General features: G+C 45.7%; 1 protein-coding gene across 4 annotated transcripts in view; it reads right to left on the minus strand.

Annotated features, from left to right (window-relative positions):
- Positions 1-21,664, minus strand: part of ARHGAP32 (Rho GTPase activating protein 32) — a 247,282-nt gene that overhangs the window by 116,095 nt on the left and 109,523 nt on the right. For 3 of the 4 annotated variants that reach the window (XM_063178514.1, XM_063178516.1, XM_063178515.1), the window contains exons 3-5: positions 21,144-21,235; positions 20,054-20,095; positions 19,529-19,613 (exon numbers count right to left, since the gene is read on the minus strand). In XM_063178514.1, the coding sequence (XP_063034584.1) occupies positions 19,529-19,613; positions 20,054-20,095; positions 21,144-21,235 (219 nt within the window). The remainder of the gene's footprint in view (positions 1-19,528; positions 19,614-20,053; positions 20,096-21,143; positions 21,236-21,664) is intronic. The other variant, XM_063178517.1, reaches the window with a different exon arrangement.

The raw sequence follows: 21,664 nt of genomic DNA on the forward strand, positions 1-21,664 counted from the left end.
GGGAAGAGACAGAGAGTTCTGCCCATTCCTGATACCTCTCTCCTGTCCATGGGCAATTTTCCCAATTTTCCCCATTTGTTGCCTACACTGACAACAAATTTCAGTCTATTTTACGTGTCCCTTATCCATACCCTACAAGACAGTGTAACACAAATACCTTTGAGGCCTAAAAAGCATCTTCATGTGGCTGTGAAGACACTTAATCAGCTTTTCCTCCTCACAAATGACAAGTGTAGCACAGCATGTACAGGAACATACACATTTAGTGCAGGAACATAGATTTTTAGGGTAGTGAAATGGATTTTTACGATTGGAACATAAACGTCAAGCCTTCTTCATCAGCTGATAGCGATTTCCCCCTCTTCAAAGTTTCTCTTTGTTCTTTCAGCTCTGAAAATACCCTTGAGAATTTTCAATGCTCAATGCAAGCTGTTTAAAGAACTGAAAATTAGCATTGTTAGAAAGAAAGCCTATTTCTTTCCTACCCAATGTCCTATTTCTCCCACACCTTGGAAATTTTCTGTGCAATAAACTGTCCAAAAGACCTTTAACTGTTACATTGGAAACCTTATCAAAAGGTGTCACAGGTTGCTGTATTTTCAGGTATGACAAGCTGGGAAAATTTATGAGATGTCTTCTCATATCCCCAAATAAATGAGACTATGGGGTGCTGCAGCATGAAGAAATAAACATTTAGGGAATGTTTATGAAGGAAATTGGTGCCTATAAATTACACAGCCTGGGCCACCCCTGGAGCAGCCTTATTTAGTGCAAACAGGGTATAATCAGCAGGAATGAGCCTTCCATGTGCTGCTCTCCCCTCAGGGTCCCTCAGCCCATGTGATTCCCAATCCCCTCCTGCACCTGGGAGTTTCTGACACAATTAGAAAGCAATTCCTGACACAGAGTTGGTGCCACTACTCATCACTATGTGCAGCCTGGCCTGTCATGGACAAAGGATTACAGAAAGTGACAATGAAGAAAATCTGTTCTGAGGATGGAAACATATTTGCTGAGGTCAAAAGCATCCTTAAATGACCTGTAAGAGGCAAGAAAGATGTCTGAATGTGGTCCCTAACACACACTATCATAGAATTATTAAGGTTAGAAAAGACCTCCAGGACATCAAGTCCAACCTTTGAGTGAAGAAGCAGAATTTACGGTTTATAAATACATGGAGCAGAAAAGGATTTTATCAGTGTAAGACCAGCCTCATCATAAATTTTGCTCCTTCTGATAAACAAGCTCTGGTACTTGATCACATAATTCCTACTAGAGAGCTGATTTCCTTCTAAGTAGGAAAAAAACACACCAGAAAAAAAGCAAAATATTCTCATTCCCTCTGCTGACAAATCACATTTTAACCAGCCATGATATGGACCATTCTCTAAATTGAGTTCATTAAATGAAATCATCACTCTCATCCTCACAAACAACAAAATCCAGCTCTCATTGGCACAGGCAGATCAGAAGCCTGGTTTAATTCCCAACTCTGAAATAATTTCTCTTTGATCTCCTTGGTACTGTGGGTATCTATGGACTTGGGGATGAGCTGGGGCAGCCTGGGAGTGCACACAACGTGCTGCACACCCCAGCACGTTCATTGTGAAGTTCTCTAGAGGAACAAAGAAAAATTTTCCTTGAATTTGCCTTGACTCTTTCCCAGAGAAATCAAATCCATGAGTTTCCCAGAAGCCAAGCCCCGTGGCTCTGCTGGAGCAGGGAGTTACTCCAGGATAGCTCTGAGCATCCTGCCAGAGCCAAACCCCACAGCACCAGGCACTCACTGTCCCCTCAGAGCTGAACACAGGTAACCAAAATTCCCTCTGGCTGCAAACCAAGCTCTGCTTCCCACAGACATTCCCATCAAACTGCAGCTGCACCCTGCAGCACCAGCACAGCCACGTGTCCAGCAGGAAACCCCCTTCTGCTGGAGCCTGTGCTGCAATGCCAGAGCTGGAGAAGGGCCCTTGGACCCTCCTGGCACAGGTGCCACCCTCCTGAGGCAGCCGTGCCACCACAGCCGTGTCCCCAAGGGCACAGCCAAGGCCCTGCAGGGCTGTCCCTGCTCACAGCAAAGCCAGTTCAGCTGCCCATGGGCCACAGCCACAGCAGCTTCAGGGCTCTGCTTTGGGGCTCCCACGGCTGCTGATTTAAAAAAGAACAAAAATGCCCCTGATCTCCCAGCTCTCCATAAAGTACACGTTTTTCAAAGTCCTCAGCCAAATCTGGAGTGTTTCAAACCCTCTGAATGGCTCCAGTTTAATTTGTTGTTGTTTGGGTCTGTGTTGATTAACACATGTAAATAAAGGCAGCTGGTGTTACCTCTCTCAATTTCCATTTCACACCCTATTAAAGCCTGGTTTCACAATTAATTGAAAGCAAAAGGAGATTATTCAGAAATGAATCCTCTCTGGCAGGTCTAGTGAAAACCTGGGGAGACCCAGCCCCCCTCCTGGCAGCATCCAGAATCCAATCTTGGATACCACACAAGGACACCAAAACAGTGCTGGAAAAGGAAATCAAACCCCTCACACTGCACATTCCTCAGCACAGGAGAGGGGGGAAATCTTCTGTCCTCCTGGCAAGAAAACTGTCTTCTTTCATGCGCAGAATTTAAGAGATCAAAGTACCAGTGAAGACAGACAATGAAGAAATGCTTCTCCTGCACCCAAACTATCAAAAAACAGGCCCCAAGGAACAGCCCAGCCACGTTCAAACACCTCCAGTCTGGTGCAGGAGGGCTTTGTCTCAGTGTGCAGGCAGGACTGTATCTCATGAGCCATGAAAGCACAGCAGTAACAACTGCATAGAAACACCTGACAGCCTCTGGACGTGCTCTGAACCCCAAACACTCACTCATGACACATCCAGAAACTGTACAAAGCCAGCCCATGACCACAGAAATCTCCTCCTTGGACTGTGGCACTGTTTCTCCTGCCATTTTCTACACCCCAGCCCATCCTCACTCCCAAAAAACTCCAAGCAAGCATCAAGATGACAATTTTGAAAATTGGAAGTTCACAATGCTAAAATTTTATCACAACCATCTCCACCAAATCATAAAATCATCAAATCCCAGAGTGGTTTAGGCTAAAAAAGACATGAAATCCCATCTCATTCCATGGCAGGGACTGCCCATGCCTCTACCCCAGGTTGCTCCAAGCATTGCCCAACCACTTGAACAGTCCCAGGGATGGGGCAGCCACAGCTCCTCCGGGCAGAAATGAATCTGCCTGGAATTAGATGCAGGTAGGAGGGCGCTGCTGTGCTGAATTTCCAGAGCAGGGCAATCCGGAGAGCCCTGTGCACACTAGATGGCATTGCACTACAAACGATGGCAGGGATCAGCAGCACAGTCACCCTCCTGCTCCTGCAGCCCGGGTTTCCATGAGAGCAAAGCCCAGCCCAAGTGAGTGAATATTTACAGGACCAAGACAATGGAGACAGCTCTGGAAGAGGAACCAGCACCTGGTGGCTTTGGGCTAAAACAAAGAGGCAATTAAGTTAAAGGACCAGTCTGATTTATTAATTTATTTAAAAGAGAAGTGGCCTTGCCACAAAACAAAGCATCCTTTCTTTCACTGTCTCTCCCTGGACCAAGCAGGATTCCTCCCCTGGCTGTTGCCAATCAATGAGCACAGACACACAGCGTTCCCTGTCAGCCTACCAAGGGACCATAATTTATATTTATTTGGCTCATTCAAGAACCACTTCCACAGAAAAGCCACACGAATGCACCAGGAATTAGGTTTGCTACAGCGCTTGTCCATCATTTTTTCACAGGTTCAGTTTATGTGATGGTGACATGGGTAAGGATATAAACCACTGGAACCCAAAACACATTTAGGCTTATTGAGAAGTGCATTCATCCACAGTCAAATACATAAGACTAAGGCAATGAATATTATTTTTATATAGCTCTATAAGATGTATACAGTTTTTATCTTCCTGCATATGGCATTTCATAAAACTGCTGGCTTTCAAGGAAAGTGCATTAAAATCACAGAGTTAGTTATGACTGTCTTTTTTTCTCTGAGCTCCAAAATTCATTACATTCTGTGGGAGGCCAGTGACAGTTTTACTCCTAGTCTACTTTTCTATTTGCTGGGAACAAGCACATTATTCCTGTGAGGGAAGTGAAAATTGATACAGCCCTGTCATTCCAAGCTATTAGTCTCTTACTCACTTCTTCTGTTTTCTCCCCAACTAAATCAGTATTAACTTTTTTCCATGCTGAAAAGAATCAAAGTCACTGGCAAAAATGCCTTTTATACCTGAGATATCAGCAGGAGTGCCAAGGAAGGGGAAAAAACAACACAGAACCCCCAGCACCAGTAATTCTGATGGAGGCAAGAGTGCTGTGGCAATGAGCAGCTTAATTGGCTTAAGGGAGTCATTGATCCTATCTCACTGTCACATTTTCTAAGCACCTTTCTACCCAGAGTGCAGATACATTTATGCTGGGATTGCTCAGCTTCCTGTCATCCAAGGAGAGCAGAGGTATTGGTGTGAGCTGAGCTGTGCTGAGTAAGATTTGGGGTTTTTCATGTACAGAGAAGCAGGACCAAGACCTGAACTCCTGGAGCAAAGGCAGGAAACACAACCTAGCAAAGCACACCAGGGAAAACCAAACAGGGATGGACAGCCTTGGAGCAGCAGCCTGGCCGTACCCCGTGTGGAGGGGCTGGATGTGAATAAAGCTGAATTCCCACCAGGAGGAGCACTCCTGGCTCTCCTGGGAGCAGTTCTGCTGGGCACAGCTCCACCAGAGCCTTTCCACAAGCAGCACTCACTGCTGGGCAAGGAAGGAGGGCTGGGGGAAGCAACACCAACATTCCTGACACTCCCAAAGGGGAACACTCTCCTCCCAGCACCAAACACCTCCAGTCTGGTGCAGGAGGGCTTTGTCTCAGTGTGCAGGCAGGACTGTATCTCATGAGCCATGAAAGCACAGCAGTAACAACTGCATAGAAACACCTGACAGCCTCTGGACGTGCTCTGAACCCCAAACACTCACTCATGAAACATCCAGAAACTGTACAAACCCAGTCCATGACCACAGAAATCTCCTCCTTGGACTGTGGCACTGTTTCTCCTGCCATTTCCTACACCCCAGCCCACCCTCACTCCCAAAAAACACCAAGCAAGCATCAAGATGACAATTTTGAAAATTGGAAGTTCACAATGCTAAAATTTTATCACAACCATCTCCACCAAATCATAAAATCATCAAATCCCAGAGTGGTTAGGGCTGGAAGGGAACTTAAATCCCATCTCATTCCACATCTTCCACTACCCCAGGTTGCTCTGAGCCCCATCCAACCACTTGAACACTTCCAGGGATGTGCAGTCCAGAACCTCTCCGGGAAATGACAGCAAATGGATTTTTTCAAATGATGAAGTAAGGTCTGTAAGAACAAATAATGCTGGCTCAACTTGCACAGCTTTATCTTGGCAGGGTGTGCAGGGTCTCCAGAGCCTTGTCCATCAGAAATGAACACCCCTGCCAGCCTGCAGTGACTGCCACCCAGAGCTGGCACATTCCAGCCACAGCTGTCTGAGCAGGACTGGCAGCACCAGGCCAGGGCAGAAGGCAGGGAGGGGAGATCAGTGCTACCACAGCCACATCTGGGAATTCCTTCCCCACAACAAACATTATCTATCATCTGGCTCAACACCAACTTCTCGTGCTGACAAGAGAAGCAGCAAGTGAAGGACAATAATCTCCCCTTACCTATCAGCAGGAAGTGATAAAAGCTGAGGGGTAACTTATTCCATTTCCTCCCATGACCCCACAAGTGGGAAAGATCAACAACCACTCATGTGGACTAAGCAGGCTGTGTGAAACCCAGCAGTGCTGGCACTGAGGCCGTGCCCACATCCCCTGCCATGCAGCAGAGGTCAGGCTGTGACCAAGCTGGATGCACTTTGGGAGAACACAGCCACAGCCAGAGCACTTCCCAATAAATCCTTCAGCTTCTCACTCTGCCACACCTGAGCTGGGGGAAGGTGCAAGCAGGATTTTGTGTGCCCACACATGAGAAATACTTCAAATCCTCACATCTCCAATCTGCCCCCACCCTGCTTTTTTAAGCAAAGAAACAGAAAGCCCTTGTCCCACAGCTGGGACAAATGTGACCCATGTTTTCTAACCCACTTCCATTTCTCTACAACTTGAGCAAGTGTTAAACATGCAACAGACTCCATGGAAGCACCTCCTTCAGCAAAAGGGGGAAAGGGGGGCTGGAAAATGAGCAGCAGAGGTACGTGGTCAAACTGATTTTCTAAAACAAAAGCTTTTCTAGGAGTAGAAGCCAGAACTTCCCCCCTTAGGTGAATGTTGCATAAAAACTTAACATAAAAAATGTTGCGTAAAGCTCTGGGCTTTACTGCCCCTCCCCATCTCTTCAGGTGCACAAACACATCCACACACAGGTCCTGTCTCCTGCTGCTCACAAATCCCATCCTCACAGCTCTGACATCTGCCATGTCAGACCTCACCTGCAACAAGGACAAGCTGGGCCCTGCACAACTTCTCCAACTGCTCCTCCTTGGAAGAAAGGGGTCCCAGGGAACCTGCAGGCTTTGGGCAATATTCCACTCACACAAGCACACAGAATTCAAAATGTAGCTGACAAGTAATGCAGGTGTAGTGGGTTTAAGAACTAAGTATTTTCTACATATTGAATAAAAAAAAAGACCACACACACTGCAGGAGTTTACCTGCTCTGCAGAGTAAATTGAAGAGAAACATTTACACAAAGTGCAGAAAAGGCATAAGTCAGTTAAAACAAGGAACTATAGCCTTCCTCACACACACACATGCTGTTTTAATATTAGATTTTACATTGATCAGAAAATCCCAGAGTTGTTTGGGTTGGAAGGACCCTAAAGCCCACCTCATTCCATCTTCCACTAGCCCAGGATGCCCCACCCAACCTGTAATCAATCTACACAGGCAAATTAGGGTGGGAAGGAGCTGAGTGTGTTTGTGATGGAAACATCCAATGCCACGTACAGGATGAATTGATTTAAGGAAACCACTCCAGAGCCATGAGGGAAGTTCTGCAGAGTCCAACCAGGTGACCCCTCACACCCACAGCCACTGCTCAGCAGTGATGGGCTGAGGGAAAAGAGGGTGAAGAGGAAGGACAGAGAAAAGACCTGGGAAACTCCCAGGATTCTGACAGAGGAAATGGGATTAATGTCTTCATCATCAGTATTAACAGTCTTCCTACCAAACAGAGATGCCCAAACCTTGCTAGAGGTCTAAGCAGGCACCAATACAAGCCCTAAAATGAATGCTTGGGTTTAGTTTCATCTCAACCCAATTAAGGAGGAAAATCTCTGAGAAGATACTGAAACTCAGATGTTTCATCTGAGGCTCCATGAGACTCAGAATTCCATAATGGTTTCTATATAAGGCTCCAGCCTCCCTAATTCTGGCAAAAGGCACTTCCCAGCAAACATAAAGCTGCTCTAACTCAGGCATGAGGAATAAAGCCATGGATACCATGGTCACTGATTTTTGGTTCTGAAAAGAAATTAGTCTGGGAAAGAGATTGAAATTATCATATTAAAATCTTAGGTCTCAAGCAATTATGGGAGAAACTCAAGCTTAAAACAAACAAGTTTCTTCACTCTGGTTGAGAAAGCCTTGAAGATTCTTGTACATGGAAGGGATTGCACAGAAAAATCCCTAGGGAAAAGTGAGACTTATTTTGAAATTTTAAATTCCCACAATTTTTTCTCTCATTCTATAATTTGGTGATATTATTTCTTAGAGACAATATGGTGGAAAACCAGGATTCTATTGTCTGTGGTTGGTCATGATGATCTGGGAGGTTTTTCCAACCTCAGTGACTCTGTGTCAGTCCAGGGACATCAAACTCATGACACTGCACTGAAAAGCAACGATGCTCTGAAATATTAATTGTAACCTTCTCACTACCAAAAAGTGAAGGCAGTGGGGGTTTTAGAGCTCTTTTGGTCAGTCACAAGACGCCAAAGTTGGATTCCTGCTAAATTCTGCCAAGAAGTGAAGCTCTTAGCTCACTAAATAAGCCCTAGTAAGGACTCCCAGCCAGCCGGGGGGCACAACTCACAATCCCCCGGAGTAAGGAGGGAAAGGCCAGGAAAATCAGACTCTGCTGAAGCCTGGAGCCCTGTGCCATCCAGCCTGCCACGCTCCCTGGCACCCACACCGTGAGCACTGCAGCACACTGGCTGTTTTCAGGGGTCACAGGTAAATGTGCAGCAAAGCTCCCAGGCAGCCCAGCTGGACAGCTTGAAGCTGCATTTTCCAGAACACCAGCATACACAGGAATTACCCTGTTACCTGCCTCTCACAGGTTATTTATGTGCTGTGTATGAGCACTGTGTCCAGTACGGGTCCAAAACCCCAGGGAAGGAAGAAAAATGCTTTCACAGATAAAAAACGCAGCTTCTGTATGTTGACTCAGTGAAGGGCAGCAAGAACAGCACAACAAAATGCCTGAAATTCAGGGTATTAAAGAAATTATCTTGGAAACCTTTAATGAATAGGATGAGCTTTAATTTTGTGACATAGTTCATAAACAGTGTCTTGGTTTCTTGATCCATCTATCCAAATTGGTTGTGCCCAGAGGATGGACCTGAAGAGTTACAAGGTTAACTGCATAAAGGGTCCGTAACAGACAGATCTGTAACTCTGTTTGCATTTTTAATTTAGAAAATTCTGCCAAAATGCCAGAGGCAGGAGTTACAATAGCAGAGATATGAAAAGAATATTTTAACCTTTACATTTCCCAGATGACAGTTAGGGAAGGGGTTTGTGAATCACTCAGGTTACCCTGGAAATGCTTCATGTCCTGGGAACCACCCTAAAGCTCCTCAGTGGAAGTGGAACTGGGTTTCTGGTTTTTACCCATCTCATTCACCCTCCAAAGGGGTTGGTGTAAGGCTCCCCTGTGCAATGCACTGCTTGGAAGCTCCTGCTCTCCACAGAGAAGCCTCACCCTGCAGCCCTGCCCTCCTCCCAGTTTCTGCACATTTCAAGGGAAAAGGGTCTGTGGGACTCAATTCCTGCAGTGTTTAAACACACAAGCATGAGGACAAAAGGAATGGCACAGCCCAAGCTGGGACAGCCCCCTGGAGTCACCTGGGCTGGCACTGCTGTCACACTGAGTGTGACTCATTAAACCAGCCATGCTCATTAACCCAAGTTAAATGGCTGAGCCCTTAAAACACCAGGCAAGGGAATTAGTGGTCATAACAAATCTGGGACCTCACAGAGGACAGCTCTGCTTCACACACCAGGACAGACACAAAAGTTGGACCTGATGATCCCTGGGGGTCCCCTTCAACTCAGATTTTCTGGGGTTCTGTGGAAAAACAATCTTTCCAGAACAAGTTCCCAAGCTGCTCCATACTGTGGACAGATGACACATTTAAACCTTTATTTTGCTTTCTAATATTAGTATTTCAGTTAAGATTTGTACTGATAGCATAGTAGTTTTCAAAAGAAAATAATGAAATAATGACTTAGCAACAGTTCTCTGCAAAATAAGCATTCCTCTATAGCAAACACTGATACAGTAACTTGTCTAAATGGGCACATGGAGGATGTAAAATGCTCCAGCCCTTCTTACAGCTCAAACCACTTTCAGCCACAGGGCCAAGCACATTTAAATGTGAACAAACTGCTGTGGAACACTGGAGCACACACACAGAGCCTGCACAGGGCCTGTGGAAGGTGCTGCCATCCAGACCATTACTGATGCTGCAGGCAATTCAGCTCAGGGTTACTGCTGCAGACACAGTTTGCTTTACAGGGGCTGTTCCATCCTTACTCTGATCATCACAACTTACGAGACACAGACACTCATAATCCTAACAGAAAACACATCATCCACACCTTAATTGCTTTTATAACAGGAAAACAAACCATTCCTCCATTAGGTGCACCACACAGAATTCTAAGAGCTCATGGGTATTTTGTTGTTTAAAAATCCAAGTCTTCCCTCTCCCCTGGGTTATCTGAAAATCATAAATGATAAATTTGGAACATTATTTTCCAGACTTTCTGAGTGAATTGCTCAATGGCCAAAGTTCTGCATCTTTGTGAGCAGTTGGAGTCAGCTGGGAGAGGAAAGCAGGGCTGCAGAGCAAACCCTCCCTGCCCTGGTCAGCACCGACCCTCAGCTCTGCAGAACCCTCTGCTGCCTTTGAACTGCACTTAAGGAACAGAGCTGGACATTGAGGGATACAGGGACGCTCAAAAGAGCTCAAAGAGATGAGGAACCAGGAGAAATAAAGCCCAGAACAGCTGTCCAGAGTGTATTCAAAGTGCCCATCAGAGCTCAGTGTTCCTGCTAAAACCCATCAATAATTCAAAGTGCACCAGCCTAAGAACTCACTCCTCCACAAAGAGCTTCCAAACCTAACCCAGCTTTTATTTAATCTGAAAGCAAATGGCAAAGCACAACCCTAAATCAAACCTTGAGCCAGGGGACTCTGAACCACTCTGATGCTTCTCAAGTCTCACACCTTTTATTTAGTCTCAAAAACCCTGAGCTCCCCTCACCTCAGCAAGGCAGCACCCCTCTCCTGATATGACATTCCCCTCCTTTCATGCAAATCCTTTCTGCCCCAAGGCTCCAGCTCCCAGTGGGTTCCCTGCCCATTCCAGCACTGCTATACCTACAATTATTGCAGGACTTAGCAGATAAAGAATTATTCAATAATTTAGCAACATTGCAAAGTGAATTCCTGGACTCAAGCTGTAAAAATAACAGAAGATGTTGTGATTTTGGAACTACTTCAAACTGGTAAATGAGAACCTGGTAAAAAATCAGTTCTTTTAAAGGCTGAGTGTTTTGACATGTTGTATTTGCAATAAATAAGATTCACACTTAAACACCACACAGAGGAATTACAGCTCCACTGCAAGGTAAATCAGAAAAGTTTTGGTTGGGATCTAAACATAAACTGTCAGGACCAGGCAATGCCACTTCCCCAAGAAGTGCATTTTTCTAGTCAGTTTGTTTTATAACCACATTTATAAGTTTCATCAGTTTTCCAATAGAACAGAATGGATTTTAAGGCCTGTTCAAGGACTCTGAACATCTATAACGTGTATGGCACTATGTATTTTTATTTCCAACTCATATAATACCAGATCTGTAGTTGTATATTAAGGAACCATCTTCCCCTTAAATTATTGTCTACATAATTCTGAGTGTGATGTTTGCCAAAAGCTCTCTCTGCAGTCAGAGTTGTCAATTCTGACTGCAATTCCCAAACTATGCCATGAATCTCCAAAAAACATCTGATGGAGCTTGAAGCATCTCTGTGCAGCCTAAACAAGCTTTTGATAAAAGCTCCTTCTGGGAAATGAACTATGTGAAAGGAAGAAATTCAGGATGGTGGTGGGGAATGTCTTGCACTTTAAAAATATGTCCCAGAGTAAGTTTTTATTAATATTTCTTTTACGCATCTGGTCAGGTGGCAGCAAGAATTAGTAAGCAGAATCAAAGTTTATTCACTTACTTTTAAGAGATAAAAGAAGTTAAACTTCAGGAATGGGGGTCTGGAAGAGGCAGTGAGATAATCTCATGCTTCTCCATGTAAGTATTTGCTTTTCAAAGCCCACAGCCCCACATCCACGTGTGATGGGAGCATTCCCTTTCCCTTTGGTGCTTCTTTGCCAGCAGCCTGAGTTCGCAGGTTCTGCTGAGAAAAGGGCCAGAAATGACCAGCCAGGAGGAACTGGTACCTTTGGAATTCTGAGTCAAGACCAAAGAGCTCTCTGCTCTGGAAGCTCAGCAGAGCTGAGGGCAGGGCCGTGCCTGCAGGACAGGGAAGCAGGAGCCTCCCCCTTCTGCTCACACCCCACAGCAAGGGAGGAAATCACGAACCCATTAAAGCCCACAGACTCCTCCAAATGCCTTCCAGACATCCCACAGTCTGTCTAGGGGGAGTATGTGCCTGTTCCTCCTCTGAAAAAGAGTAATCTGCCCGAATCCAGCCCCTTAGGAATGTTTATGTTCACAGGAAATCTTCTGCCCAAATCTGTCTTTTGCAGATTAAACAAACAAAACAGTGGTCCCAGCTCGGATCTGGAAACAGCCTCTGTGACCCCTGAGCAGCTGCACAGAGCTCTGGCACAGGACAACAAACGCTTCCACATGGAGCATCCAAACACCAGGAGCCCAAATTCTTCCCCAGGACAGGACAGCTGGGGACAGGCCAGGCCAGTGGCAGGACAGTCCTGAGCACTCCAACAGCTCCTCCCTGATTTCACCCTGAGAGAACAACCCTGAGCTCATCACAACACAGTGCAACACTGCAGTCCTGAGGGAAGCAGTGCTGATGTTCCAAGACTGGCAATTAGCTGGAAACCTGATGGTGGAAGCACCATGAGGAAATGGCCACAGGGTTCAGGACACAGAGCACACCTGGAGACAGAGGTGGAGCGTGTGTGGTGTGCTCAAATCTTAGAAAGATGTCAAAGCCAAGAGAGCCAACAAATGTTGCAGGATCAGGTTATATTCTAGACACAGAATTACAGAATCCTAGAATGGTCTGGCTTGAGAGGGACATCCAACCCAAACACTCATCCAGTGCCACCCCTGCCATGGCAGGGACACCTCCCACTGTCCCAGGCTGCTCCCAGCCCTGGCCTTGGGCACTGCCAGGGATCCAGGGGCAGCCACAGCTGCTCTGGGCACCCCGTGCCAGGGCCTGCCCACCCTCACAGGGAGGAATTTCTCCCCACACCCCATCCATCCCTCCCTGTGTCAGGTATCCCAGCCATGATCCTGCAGCAGGGAATGAAGGAATGAAGGAATGAAGGAATGAAGGAATGAATGAATGAATGAATGAATGAATGAATGAATGAATGAATGAATGAATGAATGAATGAACGAACACGTTCCCAGGGCAGGGCAGGGCACCCACCCCAGGGAGGGCTGAGCTAAGGAATGAACATTTAACACCCCCAGCCTGACTCACTGCCCCCAAGGTGCCAATTCTGTCATCAGCCCTCCAAGCTCTGGCCCTGAGCAGGGTCTGGACAAGCTGCCCCTTCTGCAGGCAGCTCCAGGTTACACACAGCACAGGAATGTTCCCACAGCAGCTGGGTTTCACAGCTCATACATCCTCTGGCTTGACAAACCTCCACGAGAGGGGAAGCACAGAGCCCTGCTCCTGTAAATCTCAGGGATCACATCTACAAGGCAGTTATTAAATCATGCAGCCTGGCATGCTGGCAGGTCCCTGAGCCCAGCATTACACTCATTTTAACACCATTCCTGGTGGAGGATGGCTGGCTGCAGACAGAAACACACGGGACTTCATCTCCCTTCAAGCACCACCAGAACAGGCATTCTTTTTCTGGAGCCCACAGAATCTTTTCAAGTTTATAACATATTTTAATAATGTGTGTAATACAGCTTTCTGGTTTTTCCAGGTCGTTAAACTGCAGGAAAGAAAAATTTTCCAACACAAATGTGCTCCAGTTACTAATTAAACCAATTTTAACACTTTTCTGCAACATGTTGGTAAAGATGATTTATGGGGCTGGCAAACAGCAGGAGGTCAATGTCAAAATAACAGCTGGGCTTATTACAGCCACTTGAAGATTTACTCATGCCATCAAATAGCCACAATGAACAAAAAACCCTACAATTCCACGGACAAGCTTGCTGTATTTCCAGTGGTAAATGTTGGAGAAGGGAAAATAAGCTGGATTTCTGCAGGAGGTCTGTTTTCTGTCCCAAATGGGTCTGTTCTCCTGTGGAGATATGCATCATTCCCTAAAAACTCATAAAAACATTCAAAAGAAAAAAAAAGATGGTAAAAAAGCCCCAAAAATACCCGTTGCACTGAACCAACAGGTAAAAATCTCATTTGCTTGTAATACTTCTTTGTGGGTTCTAGCTCATCCTTCCATGAGCATCTTTTTAAAACCAAGCACACAGATGGAATCTGATCAAGATAAATAAATCCAGGCAAACAGAGAGTCCCTGTCAGAGGCCATTCCATGAGCTGAGCAATGCCATCCCAAAAGATGAAGTGCTGATTCACTACAGTCAGTCAAAGGCAGCAAAGGGTGCAAAACACCTTCAGAAAGATTTAGCAGTAAATCCACACAGGAACACCAGCCTCGATCTCCTTCCTGCCCTGTGGATCAGTCACAGCTCCACAGCTGAAGTAATCCTTCCATGACAGAACCCATACTGCATTTCTTCCCATTTCACCAGGGGATAAAAAGCAGGGAACCTGGAATTTCACAGGTGTGATCTTGTTCCAGGCAGGAATTTTCCTGAGGAGCCTGTGGCAAGCTGGAAGCAAGACCAGGAAACAGCACAATCCAAAAACTGAGGTGAACTTACTCGAATATTTTCATAACTCCTTTGGCAGCAGAAGCCTTGGCCCAGAGACTCCAAATTTTTGAAATTCGTTGATCTTGGCAGGAGGCTGTGCCAATTTTCAGGGAGTTGTGGCTGGAATTATTAAGTTAATAGAGGCAGTTTCCACCTACACTCTGAACAGTTGTTTTTATATATCCACATCCTTAAAACAGCCCTTGCAACATCCCCAGCACCACTTTGGAAGGCAACAGGAACAAAATCACATGGAGAAGACAGGGAATGGGAGGGGAAGTCCTCAGCTTAAAGAAGGGGAACATACCAGAATCCAGCCAGGTAATTCTGGGAGATTAACAGCACCCAAAGATGAAGGACTGAAAAGGGGCCCCTCTTCACACATAATCTGGGTCTACATCTCACTCAAATATTCATAAAGACAAAGCAGAATAGAGCAAAATTGTGTTTCAAAGCCCCAACGCACACCAAAATTCAGGCCAATTTTTATGCTTCTTACAGAGATCTTTCATCTTTTAGAGGGACTGGGATGGGGAACTGCTGTTTTATGTTTTGCCTTTAAAAATCAATTCTTTTTCCGTCTTAAACACTTTACAAAATGAGGATAAATGATTTTGCAGCCTGGAGCTATTCATGCTGCTCCTGACTGCCACACACCGACAGCATGGCATCCACAGTGGAGCTGGGGACAAACAGCCCCTCCTGCCCTGCAGGCACTGAGCAGGCTTGGGGTCAAAGCCCTGCTGGGGAGATGCAAGCTAGGCTGTCCCACCTCTGGCAGACACAGAGCAGGGAGCATCCCCATCCCTGCTGCTCCCAGCTCATCCACAAGGCTCCTGAAACGATCCCAGTGAACCCCAGGCAAGGGCATCTGGCCAGGCTTTACCAGTTTTGCTTGCTCTGCAATCCAGCTCAGGAAAAAACTCACAGTGACATTCCCCTCGTGCTGCCCCTTCCCTGGAATATCATTATATAAAAGAAAAAAAGGCAAACCAAGAGCAGGTGACCTCGAAGAGGATCTTCTCAGCAGGCTTTGCTGACACAGGCACAGAAGGGCTGAGCTGCTCTTTGCACTGTTCCTCACCCCTGAGGCACAGCAGGAACATCCATCTGCAGCTGCTGCTGGGGCAGCCCTCAGCTGGGCAGGGGCATTCCCACAGCTCTGACAGAGCTCCTGGCAGCTGGAGCTGCGCAGGCGGAAGTGGTTGTGCCTCAAACACTTCCTTTGCCACTGATAACACAGTTCCTGCCAGGGCCCTGCCAAGGCTGCACTGATAAGGAGAGGATCTGCAAGCAGTCCTGCTCCCACAGGGATTTATTTTTAGACGTCAGATACAGCAAGGCAAACACAGAGACTGTGCTGTTGGAAGGGATAATTCTGTGTCAAATGCAAGATGCTCAAGTGATATGAATGTGCATTACAGCACTTGCCTTGAGCAAATGGCTTTTGAGGGAGCAAAGAAATTATCTGGGAAGCATGGAGCTGATCAGCTCTCCATATTCCATTACCAAAACCTTCTCAGCTGAAGATAATGTCTTAATTCTTTCAAGTGAAGAACGGAGTATTAATTCCTGGTAGGAAGTAGATATTTAAGGAATTGCTAATCTTTCTCCTGTTTGTATTAATGGCATTTAGCACTAAGTAAGGTAAAACCATATTTAATAGAATCACAGAATATCCTGGGCTGGAAGAGCCCACAAGGATCATCCAGTCCAAGCCCTGGCCCTGCACAGACACCCCAACAATCCCACCCTGTGCATCCCTGGGAGCATTGTCCAAATGCTCCTGGAGACTCGGCAGACTTTCTTTAGAATAGTTACTGAATTACATTAATGTCTTCTTAAATTATAAAAGAAATTTAACTCTGTCTCAGTCTAGAGTCAGTGCTTAATGCAAGCAGAAGGATATGGGACTCCATATCCATTTTTCTATCTCACATTTTTAAACTTGGGGAATTTGAAGTTGCCTCAATAGGTCCCACAGAGTTTTGATGAGTTCTTTTCAGTTATTTATTCATAAATCTGACAGAAACCAAACAGATATAATACAAAGCTTATTTGTTTTTCTAGATGAGAAGTGCTGATGTTGAACAGTGGGCATTTTTATCATTTCACAGGTGTAATTACAGACTCTTCTGCACAAATGCAATTTAACCACTTGGAAATGACCTTTTATTTGTACGAAGATTTTTATGTAGACTTACCATCAATGTGTCCAATGAGTGAGAACCAGGTCAAAAAAGTTAAAGGGGGGATATACCTTGTATTTTATGTAAATTGAGAAGAACCTAAATTAGGAAAAAGGTAAATTGAGAAGAAACATTGTATCTCCCTAGGAGATGGACCATAAAAAAGCTGAACCACAGTTCTGAATATTTATCCCATGTCAGACTAAAACACATCTATGAGGCAGAACCTGGCTTTTCATTAGAAATCAAAAATTAATGATGCAGCCCTTAAAATAAATACAGTAATGAACATAAGGTATTTCAGCAAAATGCCAGTGAATTTTGGGCACTGATGCAATCTGTGAGGCTTAACCTGTTGGTACAGCTTTGACATCACTGCCTTTGCCTGGCAACCAGCAATTTCCTGGGATGCCACACGTGCCTGGCTGGCCAGCCACAGGTAGGGGTGAGATATTGATGTTAGGAGCAGTGTGGAAGGACATTTCTGAAGAGAAAAAGCCCCCCAAAGTGCATCCAGCCTCACTAGCACGGTGCAAGGATTAGAAGAGAACAAATCCCTTTTCATACCTCTCAGGAATTTAATTTAAAACTATCTCATCAGGTGAAATGTCAGGCTATTAATACCTCCTGCACCATGAGACCATATTATAAGTGACATAAACGTTACAAAACAACCTGAAATTTGGCCAGGCTGTTAATAGACAGCATTACACAATTCCTGACACGGACAGATAATGCTGTATTTTCTACTATGCAAATTTCTAACAGTGAATAGATTTTGAAAGCAGTTTACACCCACCAGCCCTCAGATGCAACTCAGTAATTCTCTATTAGGTGCCAAGCTGTCACTTCCCATCACTCCAGCCCACTGCTATTCTCTGCCCTACCTTGGGAGCACAAAGGAGCCTCCAACTTGATTAAAATGCATGAGCCCTGTGTGAACCTATTTTTAAATCTCCCAACTAATACCACTGTTGTATTAACAGCTTTCATTTATTTTACCATTAATACTGGTATTCTAAGGAAGTGCTGCAATGCTTTATCTTTTCACATTTCAGCAGCAAAGCTCTTGTTCTCAAAGAGATTTTTCACCATATAAAAAAGTCCTGACACTGTGGGGATTTATCAGAAACCTTGCTTAGGCAAAGGAAGCAATTACAGGCACAGAGGGCCTGAGTTACCTGATTTAGACACAAATTTTGCTTTAGGTACACAAATAGCGAAACAGGTAATGTTTTTCAGAGGCAGATGTGGTGGAAACAGAGAACTGAGCCCTCAACACACACAGAGTCTCAGTTTAATGACAGTTCTTCTCATGCTGTCACCAGCCCCTGTTTTCTTCCTGGTTTCACAGCACAGATACAGAAAACAGCTCAGGGCTGAGATAACTAATAACAGCTCAATAACCAATCCCATTTTTATTTCCTGTGCTACATCCTTCCACAATCTCTGTCTTTCAGGCTGAGATTACAGCCTCCTGTCTGGCTGTGCCAGGAGAGCACTGAGCAAGAGCAGGGGAAGCTGCAGGAGCAGCAGTGACACCACAAAAAGCAGAGCTAAACCACTCCTGCTTGTGGGAGCTTCAGGAAAACCTGGAAAGGATGTGTCAACCTGGTCTTACTTCTGCCTCTCACAGACATAAAGATGAGCCCCACAGGTCTGCCCTGCCATCCTGATAACATCCCAGGAAATGCTTCAGCCCACAAAAGAATTAATTACTGGTCATCAAAACAATGTGCCATGCACAGCTTGTGCTCCCTCTCCAGTTGCACATGGTACTGAACACCCCTGGATGATGGGAGGGAGGACTCAGAGGAGCACAGGATGCAAAAACCACACCTGTGCAGACACAGACCTGCTCCACCATAAAACTTCTCTCCACAATTACTGAAAAATTAGTTGTGCCAAATCAGCAAATTACCAGGAGACAGAAAGCAGGGACACAGATAAGCCATGCTGTTCCTACACACAGAAAATGAAAATAAACAGTTTTCAGCAGAGTGAGTTCTGCTCCTGCCTGCCTGTTTCCTGGGGCCTCCATGGGAACTGAGCTCTTTGCCCTCTATTTTGTGCCCAGTGCTCTGTGTGAAGGGTCTGCAGAGCCCACGGCACAGAACTAACCCTCCCAGAGGCACCAAGTGTGAGCAGCAGCAGATCCCAGCCCTGAACAGGACCCAAGCTCCTTCCCAGCCAGAATGTTACTGAGACAGAGGAAAAAAACCCAGCTGCACAATTCTGCTTGCAAAAGTGTCAAGTACAGCAGCATGGAAGGCTGTAAATAATTCACTCAGTATTACAGGAAATGTTTCACAAATGAAAAGGTTGTAACCTCCTTTTGGCTACAAGGCTGGCAGATGCTGGAGGCATTCCTGCTCCTCTAAGTGCAGAACAAAATGTGTCCTGTTTGTGAGAAACTCCTGGGTCTCAGCCCTCCCTGGAAAATGCTTCTGCCTGTATTCCTGAGGGAGGGATCACAGAGGAGCAAAGCCTGCACACTTCCAGAAATGCAGCTCGGGCTGATGAGCACTTTCTGGTATTTTGATGACACAGCTGCTGCAATGCACAATGCAGAGCTAAGGAAGGGGTAAATTTGATTTATTTATATTTACATAAATACATTCACACAATTTTTTAATCACACACACACTCAAACCAAAAATAAACATGCAGTGATTACAGATGACTCAAGACTGAATGTTTGATACAGTTTTAAAACAGTGACATCAGCCAAATCCAGTGGAAATAAAACCACCTCCAAGCTCAAAGGAGAGCTGCACACGACTGAGTGCAGATTCTGCCCCAGCACATAGAAGCAATTCCAAATAAAGTCTCTACAGCTTTAACTTCTTACCACTAAACATCTAGCAACAAACTAAATGAGCCTCAATGGAGTTCCCTCTATGCCTCCCCACTGGGTCAGCAGGAAGCACAAGGTGTAAATTTTATGTGTAAGAGAAATCCAAGACTCACCTGTATGTTGCCAAAGTCCACGTTTTCATAGTGGAAATGTGCACACTCAGCCATCTTCGGGAAGTGCCCCTTTGTAAAGGATAACCTGGAGCACACCAAGAACACACCATGAGACGGATGCAGAACACTCAACACACATAAACAACAGCTACTGATACAAAACAACAACTTTCTCATCCTAAAGCCAAGGGAACACGGGGATTTGCACCAAAACAGTAGGGAAAGGAATGCTAAAATGCCAAGTGGCTTTTCCACTGCATCCCTACAGAGCTGTGAGACATTCCAGCAGCACCACATCCCAGTGCATCCCTAGAGAGCTCTGAGACATTCCAGCACCACATCCCAGTGCATCCCTACAGAGCTGTGTGACATTCCAGCACCACATCCCAGTGCATCCCTAGAGAGCTCTGAGACATTCCAGCAGCACCACACTCCTCAGGATGGACAGGAGCAGGGACAAGCAGCTGCACCTCACAAATGCACATCCACAGCCTTACACGAGACACAAGGAAAGCAGTACTTTACCTGTGAAAGGCATCACAGCCCATCAGTCCCGGGGGGATGTATCTGAGGGTGCAGAACAAACTCTATTTATCCTTTGCCTTTTGCAAAATTCAAAAATCAGGCATAATTATTCCCAAGTGTTTCCAGCAACACTGGTGGCTGCCAGGGAGCTCCTCTGGCTCTGCAACATGCTTCTGCTTCTGCTGAAGCTATTATAGACTCCTATAGATATTCCTGGTGGTGAGCCAATGAGATTGTCATTATCTAGCTCCCTCTTCCCACGGGAATACAAGTGGGAAGTGAGATGCAGCATCTGGCTGCTCAGCACTGGAACAAAGAACCATTTCCCTCTCAGCAGAGCACTAGAGGGGTGAGCTGAAGGCTCTGATCCATCAATCTCGGGGAGTTCTGCTCCTCAAGTCAGCAATTTCAGCAAAAGTAATATTGATTATTTCTGATCCCTGTTGCCGCACACATAATAACTCAGTTTACAGTCTCTGGGAGAGAGGCAGAGACAGAAATACAGCATGAGCCTACAGGAAAAAAAAAAACCAAACTGGGAGATCAGGGAAGAAAAAATATCCCTTAGAAAGGAAAACTGTGTAAAATCCATCCAAATGAAGTTACAGAGGGCAGAATGCAAAAAGAAAAGTGAAAAAAGTATCAGATAAAAAATACATATAGGCCACCCACTTGTCCTGGTTTAGCTTTCCAGAGCATAAGGAGACAGGGAAAATTATCGCATTTACACAGTGCCTGGGCTTCTTTTCAGATTTTTAAATAATTGTTCTATTATAATATGTTCTATTGTGGGGGTTTTTTAATTAATCACTTTCAGGAAGAATTAGTAAAAAAAATTGAAAACACTGCAACAGTGAAGTTCAAACCCCACCTAGCTTTGTTTCTATAGCCAGAAAGAGGAGAGTGAGGCAGCAAAACCTCTCATGCCCAGCTTTAGGCTCCATTAGCTCAAACTGCCTTCAGCTCCACATGGATTTCAGCTGCTCTGCTGAAGATACATCATCAGAAACTGCAGCACAACAGCCAGACCTCAGCACAGCCAAACTGGAAGCCCAGGAAAGATGAGAAAATCACAGAAGTGTGCTCTTACTTTTTCACGTTCTTCACCTTCATGCTGGCCGTGCTGCCGCAGGAGCGCAGCTGCAGCTCCCCCGGGATGTCCGGAATGTCGGCGCCTCGCGCCTGCAGGGACACACAGACAGACAGGAGAAACAGGGAGGTTAAACGTGCTGCAGGCCTGGGCTCTGCCTGCTGACAGCAGCCCCTCTGCTCTGCACGGGGCCACAAACCTGAATTCTGCCTTTTGACAGGGAAAACTGACCCTCGGGATGGGGACCAGGGAGTGACAATCTCCTCCTGCCCCTGTTCTCTTACCCCTCGCTAACCCTGGGGGTAACTGTGAAATCCAGCATTCAATTCGTTGCTACTTCTGCTTTCTAAAGCAGAGATTTTCAGAGGTGGGAGTGAAACAGAAATTCCCAAACTCCGTACTTGGACTCCTCAGTGAGTACCTGATCTTCCAGACATCTGTGTGTTTAGACTCAGGCAGAGGCACTGCAAAAAGCTGGATTGCTCACACAGTGTTAATGTTAACACTCACAACAAGTTAAT

This window comes from Melospiza melodia, chromosome 29, assembly GCF_035770615.1.
Source record: "Melospiza melodia melodia isolate bMelMel2 chromosome 29, bMelMel2.pri, whole genome shotgun sequence".
NCBI classification, from domain to species: domain Eukaryota; kingdom Metazoa; phylum Chordata; class Aves; order Passeriformes; family Passerellidae; genus Melospiza; species Melospiza melodia.